Source organism: Hippopotamus amphibius, chromosome 1 (assembly GCF_030028045.1).
Source record: "Hippopotamus amphibius kiboko isolate mHipAmp2 chromosome 1, mHipAmp2.hap2, whole genome shotgun sequence".
Lineage (NCBI taxonomy): Eukaryota > Metazoa > Chordata > Mammalia > Artiodactyla > Hippopotamidae > Hippopotamus > Hippopotamus amphibius.
This window is the reverse complement of record NC_080186.1, coordinates 29977832-30004683: the sequence shown is the minus strand read 5'-3', so window position 1 is coordinate 30004683 and position 26852 is coordinate 29977832. Positions and strand designations below refer to the sequence as shown.

The window sequence follows — 26852 nt, the reverse complement described above, 5'->3', positions numbered from 1 at the left end:
GCGGAGTTGGGGAAAGGGAGGCGGCCAGGACAGAGGGTCTGCGCCAGGGTCCAGACCCAGTGTGCGGTTGCCAGCCCTGCGCTCCAAGCGCAGCGCCCCAGCTGAGGGCAAGGGCGTGCGGGACGGGGGCTACGAACTCCCGGGCCTGGCGCTCCAGTCCGTTTTTTGCTGCGGATCCCGGGAAGGGGGGCCGGCTCGGGGGTGGGACTGCAAAGGAGGGGGGGGATTCCCTCCCTCGTGCGCGCGGAGGACTAGCCCCTCTCCCAGCTGGGAGCTCCGGCGGAGCCGAGGCGCAACGGAGAGCCCCGGCGCGGGCAGAGAGCGGGGAGCGGATCGCCCGAGTGGGGCACTGTGGCGAGGAGGGCCGGACCGGGCCGCCCCGGAGGACCGATGAGCCGGGTGGGGCGCTGGCCCCGGAGGGCGTGAGCCGCCCGCAGATTGAGCAACTTGGAAACCCGCGGGCGGAGCGCGGGCGCGCTGGGCGCCCAGGACAGTTGCGCGGCGGGCGGGTGAGTCGGCCGCGCCCTCGCCCCTCCCGGGCCTGCCCCCGCCGCGGCTGGCAGCGCGGAGGTGAGTCCCCCGCGAGCTGCCCGGTCCTCCTCCCTAGCGCCCTCTTCCCCTGGGACCTGGGGCGCCGTGGGCCCTCTCCTCCGGGCTTGGAGAGGGGGGAGACCGCGAGTGGCAGGGAACTTCTGATTGCTCTCGGATGAGCCAGCGCGGGAGAGGGCACCTTTTGGAGCCCCTTCTGCCGCCCCCACCCCCGGCGTTCCTGAAGCCAGTGGGCAGCTTCCTCGCGGCGCTGCTTCAGGTTGCCCTCAACCCGCAGCCCCCGGTGATCGTGCTCACTCCAAGTTCTGAGCTCCCCAAATCCACTAGACCTATTCTCCACCATCTCCCATCCAGAAGCTCTTGATTCCTGGTTTCTTCGCCTCGGATTCCCCCGAGTCCCACGGCCCCTGGTTACCGCCACCACCCCCAGTGCCGCAGCCCGGGCGCGGGTCCGGGTCCGACGTGGCAGGCGATGTGTGCGGCGCCCTCCGGGGCGCTGCGAGGTGGCTCGACTCGCTGTCCCGCGGATTCGGGCGCCGAGGGGACAGATGGTCTTGCTTGGCTGGGGAGAGGTGGGGGCTGTTTGTTAACCAAGGGCTCCCAGGAGGGACAGGTCGGATTCCGGGTGCGCGCGCTTGGGGCAAGTGTTTTCTTGTGAAACCCACCTCTCGGACTTGGAGAGTTCTCTTGGACTTTGGGGGGGCGGTCAGGGGGGCTTCAGGTCCACCCCCCCTCCCCCTGCACCTGTTGGAACTCTCCGGATAATAGGGAGGAAGACTTTGAGCGCTTGGAGTCGTGATGGAGGGGCGCGAAGGAGTCTTTCCCCTTTGCCCTTGGTGTTGTGGGGCGTGGGGTGGGACGGCCCCAGCACCTGGCTTGGCTCTGGCCGACTCACTAATCCCGACAGGTCCGGCCGGCACGTACTTAGTCCCGCCCCCAGCTCAGCAATTCTTCTGCCCCCTCCCGCCAGCCGTCTCCTCCCGGAGCTGGTCCCGGAGAGGACTAATGAGAAATTATCGGGATGGTTTACATTTTTGGGTCTGTATCCGGCCCCGGACCGAGTACCAATTTATCCAAATAGTGTTGCAGGGAAGAAGGTGAAAGTTATTCCAGACTTCTGGGGGGACTGAGTCCCCGCTCTCAGCTCCACCCCTGGCTCACAGCCCCCCTCCCCAGTCTGTCCTCCCCCTCCTCGGACCACCTAGCACGTGCGGCCTCTCTCCATGGCCCCAGCTCTGACCCGCCTCCCACCCCTTCCCCAAGCTGGGTCGTGCCCTACACCTCTCTGCTCCCTGCCCCCTGCTCCACCCTCCAGATCCCCAGTCTTGAGCAGCAAACCCTTTGCTCACTGACTAGGTTTGTAACCCCAAGACCTTTAACCTCTCCGTGCCCATCAAGTGGGAATAATTGTACTTTCCTCTTAGCGTTGTGGTGAGGAGTCAGTGAGGGTCTCGCGAATGGCAGGTGGTACAGGCACTTCATGAATGTGAATCCCTCACCCCCACACTGGCAGAGACAAAATGCCCTTCCTCACCCCCACGGATGCCTGAGAGCTTGATCACTGCCAGCAGTTCCCATTGCTGGCCCTGCCGGTGGAGAGTGATAGGCCTCAAAAAAGGACATGCCTGTGCCGTGTAGCCCAAGAGGCAGAGGAAAGCAGACAGAAGAACCAATAGAAATAAGGCAGGCTGCCTAAAAGAAGGTCATTAGCTCCTATCCCCTCTCTCAGCCCTGGTCCAAGGTTGTCTGTGTGTACCCACTGCACGTGGTGGGGGGTGGGGGTGAAGAGCGCAGGACTGCTGGAGGGATGTAGGTGCAGAGACCTGTGACCTTCTGGGGCTTGGTACTGCAGCGTTCCTAGTCTGAGACCTGTCCTGCCTTTAAAATCAGTTATCACATAAAATTCAGAGTTTTCAGCTTCTCTTTTAAAAAATCAGAAGAGCTAGCAATGTGGAGCCAGTGTTTCTGCCTATCAACAATCAGCTGGGGTAGAATAGCAGATGCTCCCTTTAGATGGGGCATTTGCCCTCCAGTTAACCCCCTCCACACCCAGCATTCCTCCTATTTGTTGCTTGTGTCCCTGATAGAATGAACTCTTAGCTCCTTTCCAGGGCTGATTCTGTATTGAAACTCTTCCCATCCAGTGATGGGTGAGGAAGTCCAGTGCCACTTGTTCCGGTGACATGCAGATCTGGAGCTTCCTCCCTATTTCCCTGCTGAGATTATGGTTCGGTGGTGTTGCAGGTGGGAATGGGTCAGAAGATCCTCGCTGGCAAGGGTTGGGTGAGCCTGGCAGGGGCCAGATTGAAAGCTGAGACCCAGGAGGACTGAGGGGGAGTTTAGAGGGACGAAGAGGGAGGGAGAGGAAGGGTGCTAACATTTGCTGAGTGTTAATTCTGAAGTGCCAGGCGCCATGTCGGGCAGGCACAGGGAGTGCAGAGAGGCAGAGACCTATTCTGCCCCAAGGACCCCAGGGATACTGCTCACACAGTGAGACCAAAGCCTCACAGACCCAGGATTTAACACCAGCTTTGTCCAATGTGGTCTTCTCCAGTGGTTGTCAGGTGAAAGGACTCAGGGCACCCTGAGAGTGTATCTGCCAGGGGTCCTCAGACCTCAGACTGAGAAAGGCCAGCATTAAAGGTTAACCCTCTCACTTTGAGTGATCACTGGGGCCAAGGCAATCAACCACAAAGAAAAATGCAAATATGGAAATTGCATAACAGTGCTTCGTGTTAAGATTAGTATCCAGATGGTATGAAAACTGTTTCTATTGCTTTTTAGATGACCATTGGAATGTAGACAAATGTAGTCTTGGTCATAGAAAATACAACATTTATTGAGTCCTTATGTGCCAGGCACCGTTCTAAGCAGTTTCATGTATTAACTCACTTAAGCTACAAAAACAACCACCATCCTCTGGTAGATAAAGAAACTGAGGCTCGGTCCAGCTAAGCAACTAGCCTAAGGTAACAGCTAATACATAGCAGAGCAACATTCAAAGTCAGACCGTCTGACTCTGAAGTTTACGCCCTTAACCATCATGCTCTACAGCCAGCCTCTGGGATTGGGTACTTGGTGCTGAAGACCCCAGTTTGAGAAGCTCAGCTGGACGTCTACAAATTGTGGGCTGGGGAAGACAGGAAGGCTCTGGCCGGTCACCCAGGCAGAAATGGAGGGGCAGGTAGGGACTGGCAGCTGACAGGGCTCTGGGGGGGGTGGCTGGGGGCATCTCCGCAGGCTCCGGCCACAGTGCCAGGTGGGATCCATCAGTCTCATGTAAACACTGCTCACAGGCAGCTTAACCACTTGAGTGTGTCTGGCCTTCAAAGCCGGTGGGAGGGGCTGAGGAGGGGGTGCTGAACTCCCTTGTGGGATAATGATTTATCACCCATGCAGGTGGGCTCTCCCGGGGCCTCCCTGGAGGCGAAGGGGGAGCGAATTGGGACAGGGTTAGGAGGGGCACCTCCACTCCAGCATGTCAGCTTTCTCCTTAGTGAAGCCAAGACTCAGCCCGCTCTCAGAGCAAACCTGGGAAACAGGCATATTTATCCCCACTTCATAGGTGAGGAAACTGAGGTTCAGAGAGGCTAAGTGACTTGTCCAAAGGCATCTTAACCAGCCAGGGGAAGGGCCATGCTTCTCTGGCATCTGCAAAACGTCCCGAAGGCTCGCTGTTTCCTCCCATCCTGGTGTGAGTGTGGGTGTGTGTGCAGCAAGTGTGGGGGCCATGCGTGTGCAGGCCTCTGCTGTGAAAGTGTGTGATCCTGTTAGTGGGAAGTGAGTTTTCAACCCCTGACTCCCAGATTGGACTCCAACTTCCCAGACACATTTCACTGGGGAGGGACCAGCTCCCCCTGCCCCCATCGCCGCCGGGCCAGCAGGTCCAGAGACCTGGCTCTCGCTGGGCTGGGGGATTATCCCCATTCTCTGTGTCTCTGGCCAGGGCGGGCGTCGCTGCCTCTTTTATCCTCTCACAAAGGCCAGGCCCGCCGGGCCTGCTGTGTCAGAGTTTCTGTGGCCGAGGGAAGCCTTACTTCCTTTTCTCCCGCCAAGCCCAGAGGGCCACGTGGGTCTGTCAGCTTGTCGGGGGCCACTGCTGTAGCTCCAGACAGGTGAAAGGCACAGGGGTGACTCAGCACTGGGGAGAGAAGGCTGAGGGGATCACTCACGGACGGACAGAGAGAGCTGCTCTTTAAGATACATGACATTACTGCAACATGAAGTCTGTAGGGTAGACCAAAAGAAGGACTTCCAGCTAGAGCTGGCTAACATTGGGCAGGGTGAAAACCAGGCAGCTGGTTTCCAGTGATCCACAAGTTTGATTTGAGTGTCTACCATATTCCAACTAGTTGGGTAGCCAACTCCCATCCCACGTTAGAGACTTTGCAAGATAGGAAAAGGAGCACATCTCTTCTACAGGGGTACCATGTGGGTAATTTGTAATGTCCAAACAATCTGAGTTCTCACAGTCTCCTGGGTAAGGGACTACTTGGTGGGGGGGGGGCAGGAGGCATAGGTTGGGGGGCCCCAGGGTACCCCAGAATTAACCCTTCTCTCTCCTCCCCCAACAGGTTGGTTTTTGGAGGTGTCCCTGCTGAAGTGACAAAGAGTTCTTCCATGTGACACCCCGAGGTGCCTTTGAGGAAAGCTCTCTGGACCTCCTTATGGGCTGATGGAGAAGTGGGCTCCCCACACCCTCTCTGTCCCCAGCTGAGATTATGGTGGATTTGGGATACAGCCCAGGCCTGGGCCTCCTGCTGCTGATCCAGCCCCAGAGGCGTTAGCAAGAGCCCTGCGCCGTCCACACCCCCCACCCCCACCCCAGAGACCACCCCTCCTACCAGGGGCCTGGAGCTGGCGAGTGACTATGCGGCTTGGGCTGTGTGTGGTGGCCCTGGTTCTGAGCTGGATGCATCTTGCCGCCGGCAGCCGGGGGATCAAGGGGAAGAGGCAGAGGCGGAGTGAGTAATGGATGGGGCTGGACCACCGTGGGCCTTGGGAGTGGTGGTGGTGAGGGTGCTGTCTGGGGAAGAGGGCCGTTGGTCGTTTCATTCTGTGATGACCATTGCAGATTTCTACTTTGTCTATTACAGCTTTGTACATTACTCAGTAGATTATCCTGTTTGTAGATTATCCAGTTTGTGGATTAATTAACTGAGATTACCCACTCTGTAGATTACTCATCTTGTCTGTTTTCCCCTTTGTAGACTCTGCTTTCTAGTTTAACCCCTCTGTGTGAGGGTCCAGTTTGTGGATTATGCCCTTTGATACAACGGCAGCTTTGCGTGGTAGCCATGGAAATGCTTCTTGGCCTGGTGCCCCTGGGTGCTCAGTGTCCCCCCTTTACGGACAGGAGTTCAGGGCTCCTTTCTTTTAGTGGCATCTGGAGTGCAGTCCTCAACCCCTTGAAGCCAGGAACCCCGCACAGCCTGGTGGTGGGAAACAGACTTCTTTGGGGCAGGAAGAGTTGAGCAGGGAGGGCCTTGGAACAGTCCACTGCTGTGGTTTTTAACCCTGCCCAGTGGGATTCAGGGATCTGCACTTGAGGGTGAAGGGGAGAACGTGGACAGGAAGCTGGCCCCCCACCCTTCAGACCAGAGCAGCTTTACCCTTCCTGCTCTCAGGAAGATTCCACATAACATGTCATTGGAAGGAAGCGTTCTCACAGCCTAAAAAAATTAAATCCTATCATTGTACAGATGGGAAGACTGAGGCTAAGAAAGGGGAAGAGATGACATTCTGAAGGACACACAGTCAGTTATTGGAACCCAGGTCTCCTGATTCCTGTGAGTCCACTCTTCTTGAAAACAGCCTGATGGAGTTCAGTATTTACCTGTCCCCACCATCCTCGCTGTCCCTCTCAGGATCCCATGCTAGGCAGTTCTGAGAAGTGGATTCCCCATCCTCCATTCAGTGCCTCCAGGGATCGAGGTTCAGTACCTGCCGTCATGTCATGGGAGTGGCCACTGCGTGTGAGGGACCGTGCCGGGGAGTGGGGTAGAGACCTGACCCGTGTCTGTCTCAACATTCCCTGGGAAGAGAGGTCATGCCCCCCAGGCAGGCAGCTCCTCTGAAGTCTAGTCCGACTACCTCTTGCTTCACTTCTGAGGCCTTCACACTGAGGCCCACGAGGAAAGGTTGAAAGGCAATAGAGTTTTGTTGGGTCTCCACGGGAATGGCCAAGGCCAGAACCCCCAGCCCAGAGAGAGAAGCTCAGAGAACTGGTGAGGCTGAAAATCCCTGGCTTCATGAACAATTAGAGATGGTTAGGTTTAATCAGCAGCGAGGCCTTGATTCCACTCCCTTCTCATCTGTTGCAGCCAGTATTTTGGACTCCACGGGCCAGATACGGTTTAGAGGTTTCTAATCAGTCTTCTCTATTTCCGAGAGGAGAGAACAGGAGAGGCCATGCACCCCCGTGTGACGTGCACTAGTGGTCACGCTTCCACGGGCAAGCTGCACACTCACCTACGCCGGGCGTCAGAAGACCTGGGTTCATCTTTTGTACTAAAAAAAAAGTACTGCCTGGCCATCAGAATGGGCCAGTCCCAGCAACAGCCCATCAAATGCAGCGATTTTGATGTGTCCATTTTTGATACAGCCACACCCCACAGCCTCAGCAGCAGGTAGCCCAGTGTGTATGACCAAGGGGTGTGAGTGACAGATATCCTCGCTCACCATCAAGGTTACGAGGATGGGGAGAGGTGTGGGAAAGACTCAGGGTGCAACGGGGGTCCAAAATGGGCAGAGGCTCAGGGGGAGGTGAGGGTGGACGTTGCTAGGCAATACGTGTGAAATCGTAAGCGTAAAGCTGCACGCGTGACGGTATGGAAATATAGTGAGGCTTACAGGAGAGAACAGGTATACACTTTGTGAAACCTTTGTGAAATATCAAGCTCTGTATAAATGTGGGGAGGCAGGTCATTGGTTTTTAAAAAAAATTTTTGGAGTGTAGCTGAATTACAATGTTGTGTTAGTTTCAGGTGTCAAGCAGAATGAATCAGTTATACACAGACATATATCCACTCTTTTTCAGATGCATGTCATTGTTATATAAACAATGTGTGGAGCATTTTGCCCCAGGGTTTCCAGGGGAGTGGGGGAGGGAAGAAAGGATGGAGAGAGCGTGTGTGGCTGCTCTGGCCCCCACCACGTGCAAGGGCAGTGGGCAGCCTGTGGGGGCCGAGGTAGGCTTGCTGTGTATATGAGCCTCAGGTCTGTTGACTCTGCCATCCTGTGACTGCACGCCAGTGGGGCCACCAGAAGCCACTCAATATAACTCTGATCTAGAACTACACACCAGTGTTGAGCCCAGAAACGTATGATCTCGGATCTGAGTGATGGGGAGGGGTAGCGGGGTGGGGTGGGGGGAGGGTGGAATTTAGCTGGGAGTCCTGAACCCTGGCCGGGCTCCTGTCCTCCCCCTGTCCCCTCACTGAGGACCGCTCCCCACCCCAGCCCTCTCTTCACTTACCCTCACTGGCCCGTGCCCTCCCCTGACCACCTTCCCACCTTCCCACCTTCCCACCTGGATTCCCTGCCCCTCGTGGAGCCCTCTTTCCCTCACCTCGCCTCTCACTCCGTGCCCCTCCCCTTACTGAGACCCTTCTCCCCTCTGATTCCTGGGCCCCAGTTACTCAGTCCTGCCCCCTATGAAGTCTGCATTCCTTCCCTGAACCCTGACTCTTCCAGAAGCTGGACTCCCCCTTTTGTTAAATTAATTTTTAGTGGAGTATAGTAGATCCTCAATGCTGTGTTAGCTTCTGCTGCACAGCAAAGTGAACCAGCCACACCTATGCATAGATCCACTCTCTTCCAGATTCTCCTCCCATGTAGGTCACCACAGGGCATTGAGTAGAATTCCCTGTGCTCTACAGTAGGTCCTTATGAGTTATCTATTTTATATATAGCAGTGTGCGTATGTCAATCCCAATCTCTCAATTTATCCCTCCCTGCCTTTCCCCCTTGGTAACCATAAGTTTGTTTTCTACATCCTGTGACTCTCTGTTTTGTAAATAAGTTCATTTGTACCATTTTTTTAGATTCCACGTATAAGCGATGTCATATGGTACTTGTCTTTCTCTGGATCCCCCTTTAGCCTCTTCTCACTGCCCCATCCTCCATCTGGAGCCTTCGTCCCCTCCCCCACTGACCATCTGTAGAGTCCTTCTTCCCTGGCTGAAGCCCCATTCACTCCTTTTTTAAATTATTATTATTAATTTTTATTGGAGTATAGTTGCTTTAAAATGTTGTGTTAGTTTCTGCTGTACAGCAAAGTGAATCAGCTATATGTATGCATATATCCACTCTTTTTTAGATTTTCTTCCCATTTAGGTCACCATAGAGCACTGAGTAGAGTTCCCTGTGCTATACAGTAGGTTCTCATTAGTTACCTATTTTATATTTAGTGGTGTATATATGTCTTGGGCCATTCCCCGTGCGTCCACTTCAAACCCACAGAGCCCATCCCTGGGTTGCAGAGACGGATCTTGAGGAGTCCATGGGTGAAGGGGAAAGAGATAGTTTCAACCTAGTGTAGGGAATGTGGAAGGGAACCAGGAGGGCTGTGAGAGCCCAAAGGGAGTGACTCCTGAGATGTGATTTTAAAGATGAGTAGGTGATGTCCAGGCGAGGGAGTGGGGGTAGAGGAGGGGTACTCCAGGAAGGGGACCAGCATGTCCAAAGGTGAGGAGTTGGGACGAGGCACAGACTGTGCAGGAAATGGGGTGCTGCTAGGGGTAGCTAGAGAAATGGTTCCTGGGGTGCAATTGTAGGGAGCCCTGGGTTTTCACTGGAGCAGCTCTGCTCCAGTGTTATACGTGGAGGCTCCTTTCTGCTGAAAAGAAGGGCTGTGCTCTTAAAACAAAAAACCAAACATCCATTAGGCTAGAGCAACACAGGCTCCAGGAGCTGAGGGAGCATCCTGGGGGCGATGACGCAGAAGTGGGCAGAGGTTGGAGGGCGGGGCGCTTGATACCCGCCAGGCTGAGGAGTTTGCCCTTGACCTAACTTGAGCTATGGGTAATGAGGAGTTACTGAAAGGTTTGAATCAGGGGAGTGGTGTGGTCCAGCTGCAGGACAGGGTGAGGGGAGGTGGTTTGAGGTGGGAGGCAAACAGGCCTGTTATCGGCTATTTAGGCCCAGGTGAGGAAAAAGTTCAGGTCTAAACTAAGCTCACAGTTGAGTTAATGAATGCCGGCTCTTCCCAGCGGGATGTGCCCAGGGAACCAGGGCACCAGGAAGGGACACATCTCCTGGGAGAGTGTGTGGCCTCAGCACGCTCAGTGAGGCCCCAGTTCCTGTCACCCCCCCCCCCCCCACTGCGCCCTCACCCCACCCACTTAACTCAGGGCTCTCTTGCTGAATCTAACTCCTCCAAGATTAGATACCACCCCAAAACCAAGGTCAGCCCTCCTCTGGGTCATGGAGATTTCCCCTCCCCCTGCCACTGACTCCCACCTAACCCCCCAACACCCCATTCCTGTACAGTCCCACTCCCCGCACTTTATCAAACACACAGTGAGCTCCATCCATATACCCCCTCCCCCAGCCTCTGTCTCCCTCACCACATCCTCCGCCCTACATTCTGGGGAAGCCCTCTCTCTTTGTGGAGCCTTGCCCCTTACTGGGTTCTCATTCAGAAACAAGACAGGCTCCACTCTCCAAAACTCTTTCTACTGGGAGAAAAATGCATGTTAGCAGATAACAACACAAGGTGATGTGATGTCTACTGTGATGGATTCAAGTACTGGGGGCTGGGAGAGGCAAGATCAGGGGAGACTTCCTGGAGGAGGTGATTTTAGTTCTGAGGCTTGAAAGAGTTAGGCTCAGGAGAAGGCAAAGAGTGTTCCAGGCAGAAGGACCAACTTGAGCAAAGGCACAGAGGAGTGAAGTAGTGTGATGTGTTCAGAGAAATAAAAATAGTTCTATATTGCTTACAGGTAGTGTTAAGAGATGAGGTGGGTGAGATCAGCTCATGGAGGCTTTTTAAGCCAGGTGGAAGAGCTGGGTATTAACTCTGCACCCGATAGGGAGCTGTTGATGGGTTTTAGGCATGACACCATCAGAATTGGGGTTTTGGAAAGATCTTGAGATGAGAAATTTGGGGACCTGGGGGAAGTGAAGTCCCTGGAGAGGAGGTGCTATGGCCAGAAGCCATTCTTCAGGAGGTGGGAGCTGAGCCACCCGGGGGCAAGGCCTGATTATAGAAACCTCAACCTGAAAGGCATTTGCACAAGGATGAAGGAGGTGAGAAGCAGCAGGGATGGAGGAGGGCACAGCCTTGCCTTCCAGGCTCAGTGCACTGGGCTCCACTGAGTGCCTGGGGGCAAGGGGTGGGGGAAGGGGTGGGGGGGAGTAGGGTGCGGGTGGGAAGGGCAGAACTGTACTGAGGGGGTTTTGTGAAGAAGTTGGAAGGAGGCTCCATCAGCTGTCTGAGCGCCCTCCCCATCACTGAGCCCACCCATCCTCAGCCAGGCTCCAGCCCTGCAAGGCTGCCCCCCGCCACACCCCTCTCCTATCATGGGCACAGAAGCCAGAGGGAGCATTTCAAATTGTGAATATGACCATGCCCTTCTGAGATCCCTTTCCTTGCCAGTAGAATAAAGCCCTATTTTCCATCCCTTGGATGCACTAGGATGGTCGGTGCCTCAGAGCCTTTGCACAGGCTCTTTCTCCTGTCTGCACTCCCTCTTCACCTAGCCTGCTGTGTAAGGGAGCAGCCCCCATTGCTCCTCCCTTCCCCATAATGTGCAGCCATCCCTAGGTGGGCGTCTGTTGCTATGCCTCCACATCCCTAGCTCCTAGCAGTTCTGGACAAGTGTTAGGTGTGCAGAGAACGTCTGTGGAATGAATGAGCCTTGGTTTTTCCCTTGGAATCATGATGTAACCTCTGTCCACACCCAGCACCTTCCTTGGACACAGCCCCCCACCACCATCACACACAGACCCTGGCTCTCCATCCCCTTGCTGCCCATCTATTTGCCTCGCTGAGCCAAGAACACCTTTCAGTTCCCAACCCCCTTGATAAGCGGCCCTTTCCTCATTGAATTGCCCCTGCCCATCACTGAGCCCCTCTCCTCCTTGCTGAGCACCCCTCCCCTTTCCTGAGCCCCCAAACCTCATGGAGCTCAGCTCCCTAGTCCCTTGTCCCCGACCCTAGCCTTGAGCCTCAAGGCCCATCTTACCACCTGAGCCCTGTAGCTTGACTGTCCCATATCGTTACATCTTCACTCTATCACTCCCTGCTTCTGTCTCGTGATCCCATTCCGCACTCCCAGCTGGTCTCTCCTCTCTGACCCGCTCTGTCCCTGTCCTCACTTTATCCCCACCTCCATCCCCTCCACTCACTCTTCAGCTGCCTGTGATTTGGCCCACATCCTACCACTGCACCAAAACTGCCCTTCATTTTTTTTTTTAAAGACTTTTTGATGTGGACCATTTTTAAAGTCTTTATTGAATTTGTTACAGTATTGCTTCAGTTTTATGTTTTGTTTTTTTGTCAAGAGGCATGCAGGATCCTAGCTCCCCAACCAGGGATCGAACTGCAACCCATGCATTAGAAGGCGAAGTCTTAACCACTGGACTGCCAGGGAAGTCCGCAAACTGCCCTTCTTGTGGTCACCCAGTCACCTCCCAGTGCGTGTGTTGTAGACTTGCCCAGGGATCCCTGCTGTAGTCTCCTCCCAGCTCTGGTTCCTGCAGATAACCACTCAGCTTCCAACCCCGCTGTCTCTCAATGTCCTCCCGTCTCTCCAATGATTCCTTCTCAGCGTCTTTCCAGGCCCCTTCCTCCGTTTGTGTGTTGAATGTGAATACTGCCCAGGCCCCAGCTGTTGGTTCTCTTTTCAAGCTGCACAGCTTCTTGCCCGAGGATGCTTTCCTCTCCCACGGACTTAACCCCCAGCGATGGCTCCCAGGACAGGTCCCTGAGTTCTCTCCCGTTCTCCACAGCCAGCCTCCTGAACGAGATGCTTCTCCTTCCTCACCTTCCTTTACTCCTCAGCCACTGCCCTCCACCGCCACCAGGGACACCAGCAGCCTATCTGTGGCTGATTCCTTATGTGACATCTCAGTAGCATTTGGCATTGGACTCCTCCCTCCTCCCTTGAATGTCTTCTTCTCTTGGCTTCCGTGATGCAACATGCTTTTGAGGGTCCCTACCTGTCTGGGTGCTCCTTCTCGGCCTCTTACGTGGCCCTTCTTTTTTTGTCCTTCTCTTCAGTGTCTGATGCCTCATCTCACTGTTTGCACCCACTCTCCTGGCCATCTCATGGACCTCCAGGCCTTTGGTAAATGTTTCATAGTAAGGACTCTGTGTCTCAATCTCCAGCCAAAATGTTTCTCTTGATTTCCAGACCCACAGGTTCAGTTGCCTAATAGACACCTTCCCCTGGGCGTCACACGAGAACAACAAACTCAACACAACTCATCATTTCCTTCACCCATATCTGCTCCTGCTCCCGTGGGCCCTCTCTTGGGCCAGGGCCAACACTACCCCATCCCCCAGGCCCAACACCTGGGCATCATCCTCGACGTGTGCTTTCCCCAGGACCTCACCACCACGTCCAGTCCATTAGCTAGTCTCGTTTATTCTACCACCTGAGTATCTTACCTGTGTCTACACCTTTCCATCCTCTTGGTTCAGCTCCATCTCTTTGATCCCGGGAGTCCCCCTCCCTCCAGTTTGGCCCTCCCTATAATGCAGTCTCCACACTACAGAGTGATCTGTCTAAAGTGGAATCCTGGCCATGTCCCCTGTTTTAAGGCCCCCAGGGAGTCCTCATGGCCTTTAGGGTGATGCCCATACTCCTTCATACCTGTTCAAGGCCCTTCCTCCTCTGGCCCCTGTTTCCCTCTCCGTTCATTCCACGCGCAGCCATGCTGAGCTCATTTCAGATCCCCCACAGGCTGCACTTTCTCTTGCGTGTCACTGAGAGCTCTGAAGGGGAATGCACACAGAGATTTGTTGTTGGTTGAGTGGGAGGTGGGCAGCAGGATTCTGAGAAGGCCCTTTGCGAATCTGTCCTTAACAGAAGTGATAAGGAAGGAATAAATGAATTATGGGAACATGGCGATTAGAGGCTCACAAATGGGACACCTGCATGACTTTGGTTTTTGAAACCAAAGCAAAAGCCTAGAGGGAGCCTTCATTTCAGTAATGAATTAAAGAAAAACCCTGAGTCATAGACAACTTAATATCTTTGAAGCGGAAGGGGTACCTGAAATCTACACTGACTTATGAATTTGTAATACAGCTGAATAATGGCCCAAAGTAGAAAACTAATCCCAAAGGGGTTCCCTCATAACTTCAACACCACATTTGGAGTCTTTTTTTTCCTCTTACAATGACCCAACCAACAAGAACAATATTAAGTTTTAAATCCATTGATTAATTAAATGATAACATTGACTCTGCATAAATAAATTCTCTATTTAAAAAATCAGTCTGGCCATGCTTTCAGTTTCCATGTCAGTTCATATTCTCCGACCCCTGGCTTTCATAAACTTTGTCCCCTCTGCCTGGAACACATATTGGCTGTGAAGTCTTGTTCAAGTAATTCAACCTCTCCATTTCCTCATCTGTTAAAAAGAGGATTAAAAAAAAGTAGCAGTACTCACTTCATGGGTTGTAAGCATCCAGTGAGTTAATACTGGTAAAGCACTGAGAGCAGTGCCTGCCACAGAGTAAGTGCTCAACCTTTAGGAATAAGCTGCCGTGATTATGATTACGCTTTTGTTGTTTTTATCACTGCTGTGTTCCTTATTCTCCTCTTCCCTTCCGTTCACCTCTCTCTCACTCGTTCTCCTGTTCTGAAACCAGGGATCATCCTTGGAGCAGGTGCTCCTCCCCACAGCCCTGCAGAGTGGGCATCCTCGTCTCCCTTTGTTGGTGGTGGGAAGGGAGGCCCACAAGGTGCAGTGTTTCACCCAGGGTCATAGGCTGGACATTTGGCTTCAGGTCCGGCCAGCTGAAGCCTGAGCTCTGGGTCCTCCGTGGCTGCACGATCCCCTGCCGCCTCTGTTCTGATTCCCCTGGCTCTCTGCCTCCAGCCTGTATCTACAGCTCCTTGCTGCCCGGCTCCTCTTTTACTGACTGGCCCCACCCATCGCCTACGCCAGAACCCTGGGAAGCACCGCAGCCTTCTCCCCCTCTGACTGGTCATGATGGTCACACTGATTGTATTCCGAAAGCATCTCTCAAATCATTTTCTCTCCATCTCCACCGAACCAAACTTGGTTTAAGACTTTCTTACCTGGATGATCAGGCAGCTTCCTCCCAAATGGTCCTCCAGTCTTGGTCTCTCCCCAGGCTGCAGAGGAATCTTCTCAACATGTAAATCAGGCCAGGTCTTGGTCCTGCTTAAAACTTGCCAAATACTCCCTGTTGTCTAATCAGCTCGGAGAAGGGTCCCCCCAGAATGTTTTGAAATGAGGGCTCTGTGACCAAAATATCTCAGAAGTGCAGCTCACTTTGTTCCCCCTCTTAGAGAGTCCCTCTAAGTCACAGGAGCATAATAAAGGCTGCAAAAAGTCCTACAGTAAAGAATCCTGTTTAGACTTGTACCTGGTGGTTCTCAGTCTTACCTGATGTAATGGCCTTTTTCCAGTATCCTTCTCTGAACATTTAGGGGAATCATGTTCCAAGGAATACTCTTTGGAAAATGCAAAGGATGGAGTTCAAGTCCATTGGTGTGATATAAAAGGCCCTTCAAGATAGGACACCTTCTCTTTCACCTGTACCCCAAATTATCCACAATTCACTTTGGGTCATCCTATATCTCTGTGGTCTTGCCCCTGGAGGGCCCTTGTCTCTACCCCCAATAGACAAATCACTACTCGTTCTTCAAGAGCTGGCCCAAATGGCACATCCTCTGTGATTCCTTCCTCCCTTCTTGCTGGGTCCTCTATTGCTTGGCCTTGTGGCTGCCAGCATGTGCCTGGTTGTGAGTCTGTCTGCATCCCTGAGGGGTTGGTTTAGCCTGGCCAGGCATCTTTACCTCCACATCCCCAGCGCTCACACTGTACATGGTATGTGGGAGGGGCCGGGTGAGTGCTGGTTGAATAAGTAAACGAGGAAACAAGATCAAAGGTCTGAGACGCTGGGGCTGGGGACCACACTGGCTCAAAGGATGGTTCCAGCCTCAGCACCTTTGACATCTTGGACCAGATGGTTGTTGTGGGGACTACCCCACACATTGTAGGACGTTTAGTGGCATCCCTGGCCTCTATCCCCCAGATGCCACTAGCAACAGCCCTCCCCAGTGTGATAATCAAAATGTCTCTAGACTTTGCCAAATGTCCGCTGGGGAGCAGACTCATCTCTGGTTGAGATGACTGTTCTAGACGTAGGTTATTCCAGTTGTCTTCCCGTCTCTGAGCAGGTGGCCTTTTTCTCATTATCCCTCTTGTCCTTAACATTTTCTCAAGGATGGAAAGCCCTCCTTCCATACCTGAGGCTGAGCTTCCTTCCTCTGGGGTGTAGGGGGTGGAATGTGTAAATTCCAGGAAGGGTGCAGCTTCAGTGCCTCCTTTGGGGATGATGGAGCAAGCCTGGAGGGTGAGCTTGTGTTGTGTCTGGAGCTAAAGAGGCACTTAGGGTGGATGCCAGCTCTTGCTGTGCCAGTTCCCTTGAAAGTGGATACTGGAGACGTTTATAAAGCTGCCTTGCAGAGAGCTACCAGCCTGGCCTGTGCTTTCTGAGAAGCATACTTATTCTGTAGGCTAAAACTCCTGTCTACTCACTTCCCATTCTTGTGGGAGCCTGGGAAAGAGGGAGGGCTCTCCCACAGCTGCCTCTAACCCTTGCTCCATCCTTGCAGTCAGCGCCGAGGGGAGCCAGGCCTGTGCCAAAGGCTGTGAGCTCTGTTCAGAGGTCAACGGCTGCCTTAAGTGCTCGCCCAAGCTGTTCATCCTGCTAGAGAGGAACGACATCCGCCAGGTGGGCGTCTGTCTGCCGTCTTGCCCGCCTGGATACTTCGATGCCCGCAACCCCGACATGAACAAGTGCATCAGTGAGTGTGGGCGGGGCTGGGGAAGGGTGCCAGAGGCTCTGGATATGAGGCGGCGGTGGAGGGGAGTGCCTTGAACTGTTGATGGGCTGCAAGAGGAGTAGAGGGGATACTGAGGGGGCGAGTTCCCGATTCAGATATCCAGCAGCTGACCAGACCCCTCCCCAAAGATCCCACCCACATTTCCAACCCATACCATAGCCACATCTCCTCCCTCCAGACCTGCACTGACCTGTATTGGGTCACTCTCAGTGTCCCAACCCACCACCCAAGCCGCAGACCTGAGAGCCAACCTCTCATTTATGCCGCCACCCCATCCATCCAGGAACCAAATTGTGCCTTCGCCATCTCCTTTCCATCCTCACTGCCATTGTCTTACCCAGGGTCCCATCACCTCTCTCCTGGACCACTGCAATAACCTGCTCATCTGTCCCCCAGTGCTCATCTGCTTCCCTTCCACCCTCCCTCTGCACTGCAGCCAGAAAGATGCTTCTGAGACGCATAACCTAAACATCACTGCTGGCTTCCCTGATGGCAGGGACATTCAAGCCCTGGTCAGCCTTCTCTCCCCACCCTTCTCCCCCGGTCTCCTCACTCTCCGCAGTCTCACACCAGCTACAGTCCCACGTGCTCCGAGACACATGCTGTCACGCCTCCCTCCTGTCTCAGCTATGACATGCTGGGAGCCATGCAGTGAACACACTCCCGTGACCTTGCCATTTTGTTCAGAGCCTTGGAGTTTAGACTGCATTTCCAGACCTCCTATCAGTGGAGCCTCACAACCACCTTTGGAAAGGGAGACAGACCTAAGGGATGGTACCCTTTGCATAGCTGATGCCATCGAAGTCGCAGGGGAAATGACGGACCCAAGTTCAGCCGACTTGGGTTCTAATCCCAACTCTGCTGCTTATTCACTGTGTGACCTTGGGCAAGTTGCAGCCTCTCAACACCTCATCTTCAAAATGTAGGTGCTCATTTTACCCCCTAGGGTTGTCATGAGAGGCATATGTCAGCCCTCAGTACCTGGCAGTCAATAAACATAGCTGCTATTATTCTTATGTTTGTTTGTATTTTGCCTGCCACCAAACCCAGCAATCAGAGGCCAGGAGGCACCGAGGAGGGTGGGGTGGCAGTGGAAGCTTGTGAGGATGGAGGTAGGACTCCAGGACTGCCCTCTTGGTCCTCGGGGATTTGGGGTAGGGTGTTCCTGGCTGTGCCAGCTCCTGGGAAACTGGCAGCCCAGGCTTTAGGGGCAGAGACTGGAAGACATCAGCTCCGCCCACAATCCGGGAGAGGCGAGATTGTGAAAGACCCCGCTGGCTTTCAGCCTAGCCCAGCGACCCACCCTCTCCCCACCTCCCCAGAGGAGGGAGAGCTGGCAGGAGGGCATCAGGGAGGGACCCAGGAGTCCAACCAAGGTAGTTCCTGGCTCGAGGCCTTGCCGAGGCAGAGGAATTCGCCCTGGGATTGTTTCCCCTCTTCCAGGCAGATTCTCGCTGCCCTGGGAAGGAGGAGAACCGGGTTTGGGGTGTTGCGCGTGCCCAGCAACAGGGGAAGAGGAGACCACGCAGCCACTCTCGGGGTGTCATTTATCCCTCAGTTTGGCTCTGATTAGCTGGTCTTTGGGTGCCATGAGATGCTGAGACCCTCCTCTCACCTCCACTAATCTCCCCTCCTCTGAAACCAGCTCTCTTGGACCTCCCCTTGGGTTCCCAGGCCTGGGGGTGGGTTGGGGTTGGGGCTGGCTGACCGTGGCAAGAGTCCCAGCCAGCCCTCAGGAGCGGCTGCTTTGGTCTCCTCTCTCCCCTTTCCCTTTGCCTTCCTTTCTCTCCCTCCCAAGACCCCCCTGTGGTAATTGCAGCTCCAAGCCACCATCCTGCCCTGTATGGGTGGGTGTGGGCAGGTGGATGGGCATGGCGATGAGGGGGGCATCCATTCGAGGCTGAGCCAGAGGCCCCCGCTCTGGCCCTTTCCCCAGAATGCAAGATCGAGCACTGCGAAGCCTGCTTCAGCCACAACTTCTGCACCAAGTGTAAGGAGAGCTTGTACCTGCACAAGGGCCGCTGCTACCCCACCTGTCCTGAGGGTTCTACAGCTGCCAACGGCACCATGGAGTGCAGCAGCCCTGGTAAGGCGAGGCAGTGCTGCCAAGGGTCCAGGACCCCAGAGGAGGGGTGGGGGGGGCGGGGGGAGGTGGGTCTGGCCAGGGAGAGGGTGAGCTGGGCCCTGTGCAGGGAAGGCTCATCACGACCACCCTCTGAGGTTTCTCTCGGGACTTTTCTGCCCTCTGGACTAAAGATGCCACTGGCCTGGGGCTGAGGCTGAGAGCAGGTGGGAGAGGCTCCCCTGGGGTACTGGGGCCAGGGGAGGAGACGTGACCCCCTCCCCCTCTCACTTCCCTCCCTGCCTGCCAGCACAATGTGAAATGAGCGAGTGGTCTCTGTGGGGGCCATGCTCCAAGAAGAAGAAGCTCTGTGGCTTCCGGAGGGGCTTGGAGGAGCGGACCCGGAGGGTGCTCCACGCGCCTGGGGGGGACCACGCCGTCTGCTCCGATACCAAGGAGACCCGGAGGTGCACAGTGCGGAGGACACCCTGCCCGGAGGGTGAGCTGCAGCCTCGCCTCCCTGGGGTTGCAGGTCAGCACAGCCACGGAAGGTCTGACCACCTCTGCTTCCTGCTTGTGGCCCAGGAGGGGACTCGGGCCTGGACCAGACAGGGAGTCCCCAACTCAGCTCCCCATGCTGTGCAAGCCTGTGCCAGGCAGAGTGGTCCCCGCAGCTGTGTGGTGGGGTGGGAAGCTTCTACGGCCCTATCCTTCCCCATTTCTTCTGAGCCAGTGGATAGGCCCTCAAAGGTCAGACAGGGGCATGGAAGGGGGTGCTAGGACCCAGAGAGGTGCAGTGATTTGGCCAGGGTCACACAGCCTGCAGGTGACAACGATGTGGCAGCGGCCTGGGGTGGAGGAGGGGGGGGCCGTCCTGCCTGTCCCGAGAGCTGCAGTGAGTGAACCTCTGGGAGATGCTCCGGCCCATGGGGATCCGAGGTCTGAGGAAGACGTGAGGAAGGGGAGGGGGTGTGGTTCGTGGAGTGGTGGAAGGTGAAAAGGCTCGTGGGACCCCCTCCGCACCCACGTGGCACGGCCCTCTGCAGTGGCTGCTGCTCAGAGGAGGCCTTAAGGGGACCCCAACTGCCTATGGGCCTCCTCCCCGCCTCCCCTCGCCCAGCTTCCTCACCGCATTCCTCCTCGGGCCTTTGGCCATGCCCAGGGCCTCCGCGCTGTGTCAGGACACCCTTTGTTGACTCTTCCTGCTATTGGGGTTACAGGGCAGAAGAAGAGGAAGGGCGGCCAGGGCCGGCGGGAGAACGCCAACAGGAACCCCGGCAGGAAGGAGAGCAAGGAGGTGGGCGCCGGCGCTCGGAGACGCACGGGCCAGCAGCAGCAGCAGCAGCAAGGGACAGTGGGGCCGGTCACCTCTGCGGGGCCCACCTAGGGACACTGTCCAGCCTCTGGGCCCGTGAAGAAAGAGTCCAGCGCTGCTCTGTGTGATGAGAGCTTTCCCGAACTTGAGCACTGGGGGCAACGCGTACACACCCTCTCCATGCATACACGGACACACAGACCCCATGTCCAAACAGGTAACTGACGTACATGCAAACGTGTGCGTGCATGCACGCGGACACACACACACACACACACAAAACCGAGGTTACCAGAAGACACTTCTGCACCTCAGACATCACTGTGTGAGCAGGGCGGGGAGGCGGAGGGGTCATCTCTGCCCCACAGAGGGCCCAGAGGCACCCACTTGGTTTGGGATGCTCCCAGTGGACGCATCAGAGAGACCGTTTTCCAGCATCCAAGCCCAAACTCTGCAGAGTGGAGCCTTGTGGAGGAGCTAATAGGACCAGCCTGGTGCAGCAGACAGCGGCCGAAGCTTGAGGAGTGTTCAGCATCTCCAGCTGTGTGACTTTATCCTTGGAGAGTATTGTTTCACATCCATGATCCATATCAGGGCTTTCTTGACTCTGAAAAATGCTTAAAGGTTTATTTCAAATTAAAAACGAAAACCAAATGACAGCTGTGGCCACGGGTACTATATTTCTTTTCAGGGTACAGGGGTTGGTGGAGTACCTAGGGGAGCAGGAAGGGACAGGGCTGAATTTCAAGAGGCCCCTACTGGCCTCATCCACAGAAGGTCCAGAGCAGGAAGAAAGCTTTGGGGCTACGTAGAGCGGTCACCATACTCTCTACATCTTTGTTACTCAGAGTGTGGTCTGTGGACCAACATCAACATGGTCACCAGGCAGCTTGTTAGAAAGGAGGATCTCAGGTCCCATCCCAGGCCTGATGAACCAGAATCTACATTTTAACAAGGTTCCAGGTGACTGGCATGCACGCTCAGGTTTGAGAAGCACTGCTCTAATTACCTCTAAGGATGGAACAAAGGTCTCGGCCAGCTTGCAGCAGGAGGGATTCTGGTCAGCTGTAAAGGAAGACTTCCCATCTGGGAGAGGTAGGATCTATACACTGAAGGGCTATAGTGGCACCTCTAGGGGGAGGGTGTGCTCAGGCTCTCTGAGATGGCTGGGGACCGTTGGACCCGAAGGCAGAACAGTGGATCACTTCTTGTGGTGTTCCGAAGTGTCCACTGGCAGCCGTCTGGGCACCAGGCTCTGGACGAATGTTTGGTTTCCAGAGGGGAGCCAGACAGGGACCTTGCTCTCATGGAACTTAGAGGTTGGTGGGGAAATAGGCGTGAATCAAATAATCATTTGAATAAATGTATAATAATTATAAATTGGAGGAGTTAAGGGCAGGCAACCACAGAAACACACATATAGCTATGAAAGTAAATAAAACTAAATAAAAATAAAAGACTCTGTCTTGGGGAAGGTGAAGTGCATTTGAGCCAAGCTCTGAAGGATAAATAGGAGTTAATGCAAAAATGAGGAACAGCATTCTAGACCAGTGCTGTCCAATAGAAATACGATATGAGCTGCTTATCTAATTTAACATTTTTCTAACAGCCACATTTAAAGAGTAAAAAGAAACAGGTGAAGTTAATTTTAATTATATCTTATACTTAACTAAATATATGCAAAATGTTATCTTTTTTACATGTAATCAAGGTCAAAAAATCTTAGTGAGATATTTTACATTCTTTTCTTAAGCTGTCTTCAACACTCTGTATGTATATTTACACTTATAGCATATCTTAATTCAGACACTAAATTTTCACCAGAAATACCTGATATGTATTTTGATTTCATAAAAATTCAAGTTGAAAAGTAAATTCACATACCCAAGGTGTTTAAAGAGTAGATTAAACTTTTCTGATAACTTCAATTCAGTTCTGAATTGAATATGTTTTCAATTTTTTAATTTAATTAATTGAAATGAAATGACATTAACAATTCAGTTCTTCAGTTGCACTGGCCATGTTTCAATTGTTCACTAACTGCATGTGGCTAGTGGCTACTGTATTGGACAGTATAGTCCTATATAGAGGGCATAGCACACGCAAATGTCCTGTGGCAGAAAGGAGCTTGGTGTTTAATGAACTGAAAGAAGGCCAATACAGCTGGGAGGCCTGGAGAGCAAGGGAGGTGACATGTTCCCAGAAAGGTCACCTTGAGCTGGGTGTTTATTCTCAGAGCCAAGAGAGGCTGCTGAAGTGTTTTAAGCAGCAGGTTTACATGAGCAGATTTGCAAAATGCAAGTCTGAACATGCTGGCTGTCATGTAGAAGACATCGTCAGGAAACTGTTCGGGAGGCTGTTGCTGTCATCCAAGTGAGATGTGTTGCAGGGTTGGACTAGGGTGGTGACGGTGGAAATGGAGAGAAGAGAACAAAGTCAGAGGTATTTGGAGAATAAAGTCGTCAGAGTTTGGTGATAAACTGGACGTGGACAAGGGGAGAAAAGGAAAGGGAGGTGTCAAGGACAAAGTCCCCATTTCTGGCTCAAACATCTAGACAGATGATGGTGCTGTGTTCTGAGATGGGGAACTCCTGAGGAAGACTAGTTTGGGAGGAGAAAGAACAAAACTTTGGTTTTGGCCATGTTGAGTTCGAGGTGCCCGTGAGACCTCCTGGACACCGCATTGATGCAAACACAGGTCTAGAGCACACAGGGGTCGTCTGAGCTGGCATGTCAACTGGCACAGAGAAATCAATGAGGATGTGGGTTGGGAAGAGCCCTGGGTGAAGACAGGGCTCAGGACCCAGCTCTGTGGCCCTCCCAGGATAAAGATCAGATAATGAAGTATCAGTTGGCAAATAAGTCAGAGAAGAATCAGGCAAAGGAAAAACCAGGGGATCGGCATGTCCCAGAGCCAGCTAGCAGGAGGGGAGAGATCAAGAGGACCAGAAGCTGCTAGAGACAAATAAATGAGGCCTGGAAACTGACCATTGGACTTACAACATATATGCCAATAGTGGCCTCACCCAGAGCTGCTTGGAGAGGGTGATGGAGGCAGAATTCAGCACAAATTCTTTCCAGAAGTTTAGCTGAGAAATAGAAGTAAGACAAGGGCTAGAAAGAGATATGTCTTTTTTTTTTTTTTTTTTTTTTTTTTAAGGTGGGAAAGATTTGGAATGTTTAAGACCTGCTGGGAAGGGTCCAGTTAAGAGGAGGAGGTTGAACACACAGGAGAGAGAAGGGACAAATCAGTAGCAGAAGACTCTGCGGGGAGGGAGAGTTCGTACAGGAGTAAGGAGACGGTGGTGCCAGGGTGGGAAGGCTGGGAGGTTTAGAAGGTGGGGGATCTCAGGTCTGTGCACATGACACACTTTGGGGCTCGATCCGCCCATAACTTTGAGCCCCTTCACTGCTGCTCAGGAACCTGAGTGGTCATGGGCTGCCCACTGCTAGCTCCAGCCTCTCTCCAGGCCCATTACTTTGCCCTCTCTCTCTGCCCCAGCTCTGTCTTTTCCAGGCTCTCTAGCTCTAGGCGTCGTCCATCTGTGATTCGGTCTCTCTGCCTTTGCCCCTCCCCATTTCTCTGACTCTGTCCTTTGTCCTGCTTTTTGTCATCGCGTCTTTCTCTGTTCCCACCTCATCAGCCTCTGGCTCTGTGTGTGCCATTGTTCCTCTGTTTTTCTTTCTGTCTGGGTATCAGGCCCTGAACGTCTTGGCTGTCTCTGGTTCCCATTTGTCCCCATCTCCCAGAACCTCAGGTCCTCACTACCTGGAGGGTGGCCGTGGATTAGCAACCTTAGCCTCATTTGAAAACTTCCTAAAAAATGCAGACTCTCAGGCGCCTCCCAGACCTAGAAACCGGCATCTGCCGTATAAGAGATCCCCCAGGTAATTCATGTGCATGTTAAACATTTCAGAAGCACTGCCTTCAGCTTTCCTCTAAAACATCAAAACCAAAACCCAGAATCTTAGAATCAAAGAATGAGTTGCATCCTCCTGTATCACCTGCATCACCTGGGTGATGCTGAGGCATTCCACTTCTCTGCGTTCCCCCCTAAAGGTGCTCTTAACGTTCTAGGAAATTAAGGGAGAGAATTTAATAGGGGCTCCAGGGGGCCCTGAGCTTCCACATCTGCAGAATTACCAGTGGGAGGGAATTCTCCTGATACTGATATACAGGAGCATCCAGGTACAATTCCAGTGTGTCCTTGCAAACAGCCTCACCTGGCTCTACCCTCGTCTGTCTCACTCTGTCCTTTCAAGACTAATGATGCTTTTTTTGAGCTGGAGGTAGGGTATGGGTTTCAAGATGGGGGGCAGTGACCTGCTCACAGCCTTAGAAGCAGCGCGGAGACCTTAAGGATGGATGAGAAATCACACTTTGTGATTTTTCAGAGTGAGGGGGTGTTGGAGAGAGGAGTCAAGATTCCTAACTCTACTCCCAGGCTTAGGCAACAACAGCATGTGATGTGCATATGGCTGTTATCTGGCCATGGTGTCATTTGGAAAATGTTAATTTTTTTTCCTCCTCAGGGTCACAGACTTGTTCAGACTAACACATTTCTGGTCACCTTACCCAGTGCCAGCTCTGGTATGTTTCAGATCAGTTCTCTAGAGGATGCGTTTGATTTCCATTTCCAATATTTCGGGTGATGGGATTGTGTTTTCTGAGTTTGTTGTTTTAAGTATGTTTCCCTCCCGCCCCCCCCCCCCCCCCCAACGACCCTGGTTTGTTTCGTTTGGTTTGGTTTGGCTTAGAAGGACAGAGAGAATTTAGGAAAAAGGTCAGTTTCCTGGGCCCCGATTCAAGTCCCTGACACAGGGCCAGTAATCCAGGTGCTGGCTTTTTTTTTGCCCCTGACTCCAGCTGTGATCCAGATTAGATTTAAATGATGGAAAACCTGGTGAAAGGTGGTAAGGAAGGAGAAAAACAACCAGAGAGAACAGGTTCTATTTTGAAGGATGAAATGGATTCATCGCAAAGGGGCTAGAGTGCTGCCTGGCTAGTAAAAGGGAGCTGGAACAAAAGCCTAGTTAGAGGGCGGTAGAGAAGATCCGGAGATTAGATGCCTCCGGGGTTGCTGAGACTGAGCATGCCAGACTTGGGTGCACCTGCTTTGGTGTTGCAGTCCTCCTGGCTCTCCCAAGGGAAAGAGCTGACACGGGGGAAGGATAAACAGGTTTTGTCTGGAGCCTTGCTTGGCTTCAGCATCCAATAGACCCTTGGATCAGCAGCCCTGATGGGGAGGGTGGGAGAGCCACTCGACGTGGGTCCCTACCTTTCTCTCCCAGCTCTAGCCACCAGGTTAGTGGTGAGGAGGACGAGAGACCCAGGCCAGTGGCTGGAGAAGGTGGCTTGGGTCCTACCCTAGAGCCTTCCAGAACTTAAGTAGGAAATTGCGAAACAGGGCTACATTTTGAAAGAGAAAGTATGTGAAATATGGTTCCTCCCGCGCCTGTTCGCTCTCCCGGAGCTTGGTGCAGGGTGGTGGGTGAGATGGATTCCTGGCTCGACTCAGTCCTATGTGGGAAAGAGGGCAGAGCTGAGCCCCCAGAGCCCCCCAGGCCAGGCACAGCAGCTGCCAGCCTTTGGTTATTGATCACTGTTATCGGAAGGCACTTTTTCCATCTGCGGAGCATCAGCCTGGCACGCAGAGAAGGCCGGCTCCTTCCTCTGGCTGTTCCATCTCCTGAAAGGGCTGGCTTCTGAGGGCTCCCTCTGCAACCCAATATGCACCATGGGCTGCTGATTAAATACTTGGAATGTCTTCTGGTCGAGCCAGGCCTGTCCATAAAATGGGAGGCATTTTGGCAGTTCTAAGGCCCCTGGCACCCAGTCTTGGCACTGGCCTTGCTGTCTTCTTCTAGGAGCTGGGGTGGGCCTCCCGCCAGCACGCTTCCCTGGGAAACATCGAAGTGAGTTAAAGTCAACAATGAGTTCATCTCCAAAAGGAATAAGCCGGCAGCCTTCAGGGCAGGGGAACGGGAGGAGGGGGAACAGGGATTCGGGGGGCAGTGGAGGGGGTTAAGTGATGCTGGAACAGCCAGACCAGATCCAAGCCTGTCAAACAAGCTGGCAGCTCAAGGAACAAAGAAAAGTGCTATCCCAGGCCAGCCCTGGATGGCTCCCTTGGCAATGGTGTTGACAATGAATGTGTCACAATCCCAGGGACCATGAGAAGTGTCCTCTCATGGACTGGGAGCTGGAGCAAGCCACTGACTTGGAAAGAAGCTGGGGCGGTTGAGTCGGTGGCCCCACGAGCTTTGGCTCTGCTGGCTCCGGGACTGCCTGGAGGGCACATGCAGATGGCCAAGTGCGCTGCTGGACCCACTGTCTCATCTCAGAGCATCCAAAGGGGGAGGACCCAGGTGTCAAGGCCAAGTGAGGAGCAGGCTCGTGATTGCAGAACCCGGCATTTTCTTTCTTATTTTTTAATAAATTTATTTATTTATTTAATTTATTTATTGCCTGCATGGGGTCTTCGTTGCTGCACACGAGCCTTCTCTATTTGCTGCGAGTGGGGACTACTCTTCATTGTGGTGTGTAGGCTCCTCATTGTAGTGGCTTCTCTTGTTGTGGAGCACAGGCCCTAGGTATGTGGGCTTCAATAGTTGTGGCACACGGGCTCAGTAGTTGTGGCTCACAGGCTCTAGAGTACAGGCTCAATAGCTGTGGCACGTGGGCTTAGTTGCTCCATGGCATGTGGAATCTTCCCAGGGCAGGGCTCAAACCCATGTCTCCTGCATTGGCAGGTGGATTCTTTACCACTGCGCCACTTAAGAAGTCCAGAACCCAGCATTTTCATGTGAACATCTTGATTGTTAGATTCATCTTTGTGGACTTTACATTTGGGTAATGGTTCCTGGTTTG

At 53.5% G+C, this 26852-nt stretch overlaps 1 protein-coding gene across 3 annotated transcripts; it reads left to right on the top strand.

Annotated features, from left to right (window-relative positions):
* The first annotated feature begins 235 nt into the window (after positions 1-235).
* On the top strand, positions 236-20640 carry RSPO1 (R-spondin 1). 3 transcript variants are annotated; one of them, XM_057746627.1, is made up of 6 exons: positions 236-570; positions 5124-5513; positions 16374-16565; positions 18541-18690; positions 18977-19165; positions 19887-20640. In XM_057746627.1, exons 2-6 carry the CDS (start codon positions 5420-5422, stop codon positions 20051-20053), a joined length of 792 nt encoding a protein of 263 aa, XP_057602610.1. In that variant the 5' UTR covers positions 236-570; positions 5124-5419; the 3' UTR covers positions 20054-20640. The 3 variants fall into 3 exon arrangements, with proteins under 3 accessions (XP_057602610.1, XP_057602595.1, XP_057602603.1); XM_057746612.1 differs by having other exon boundaries at positions 18977-19198; XM_057746620.1 differs by having other exon boundaries at positions 504-509; positions 5397-5513; positions 18977-19198.
* The last annotated feature ends 6212 nt before the right edge of the window (positions 20641-26852 follow it).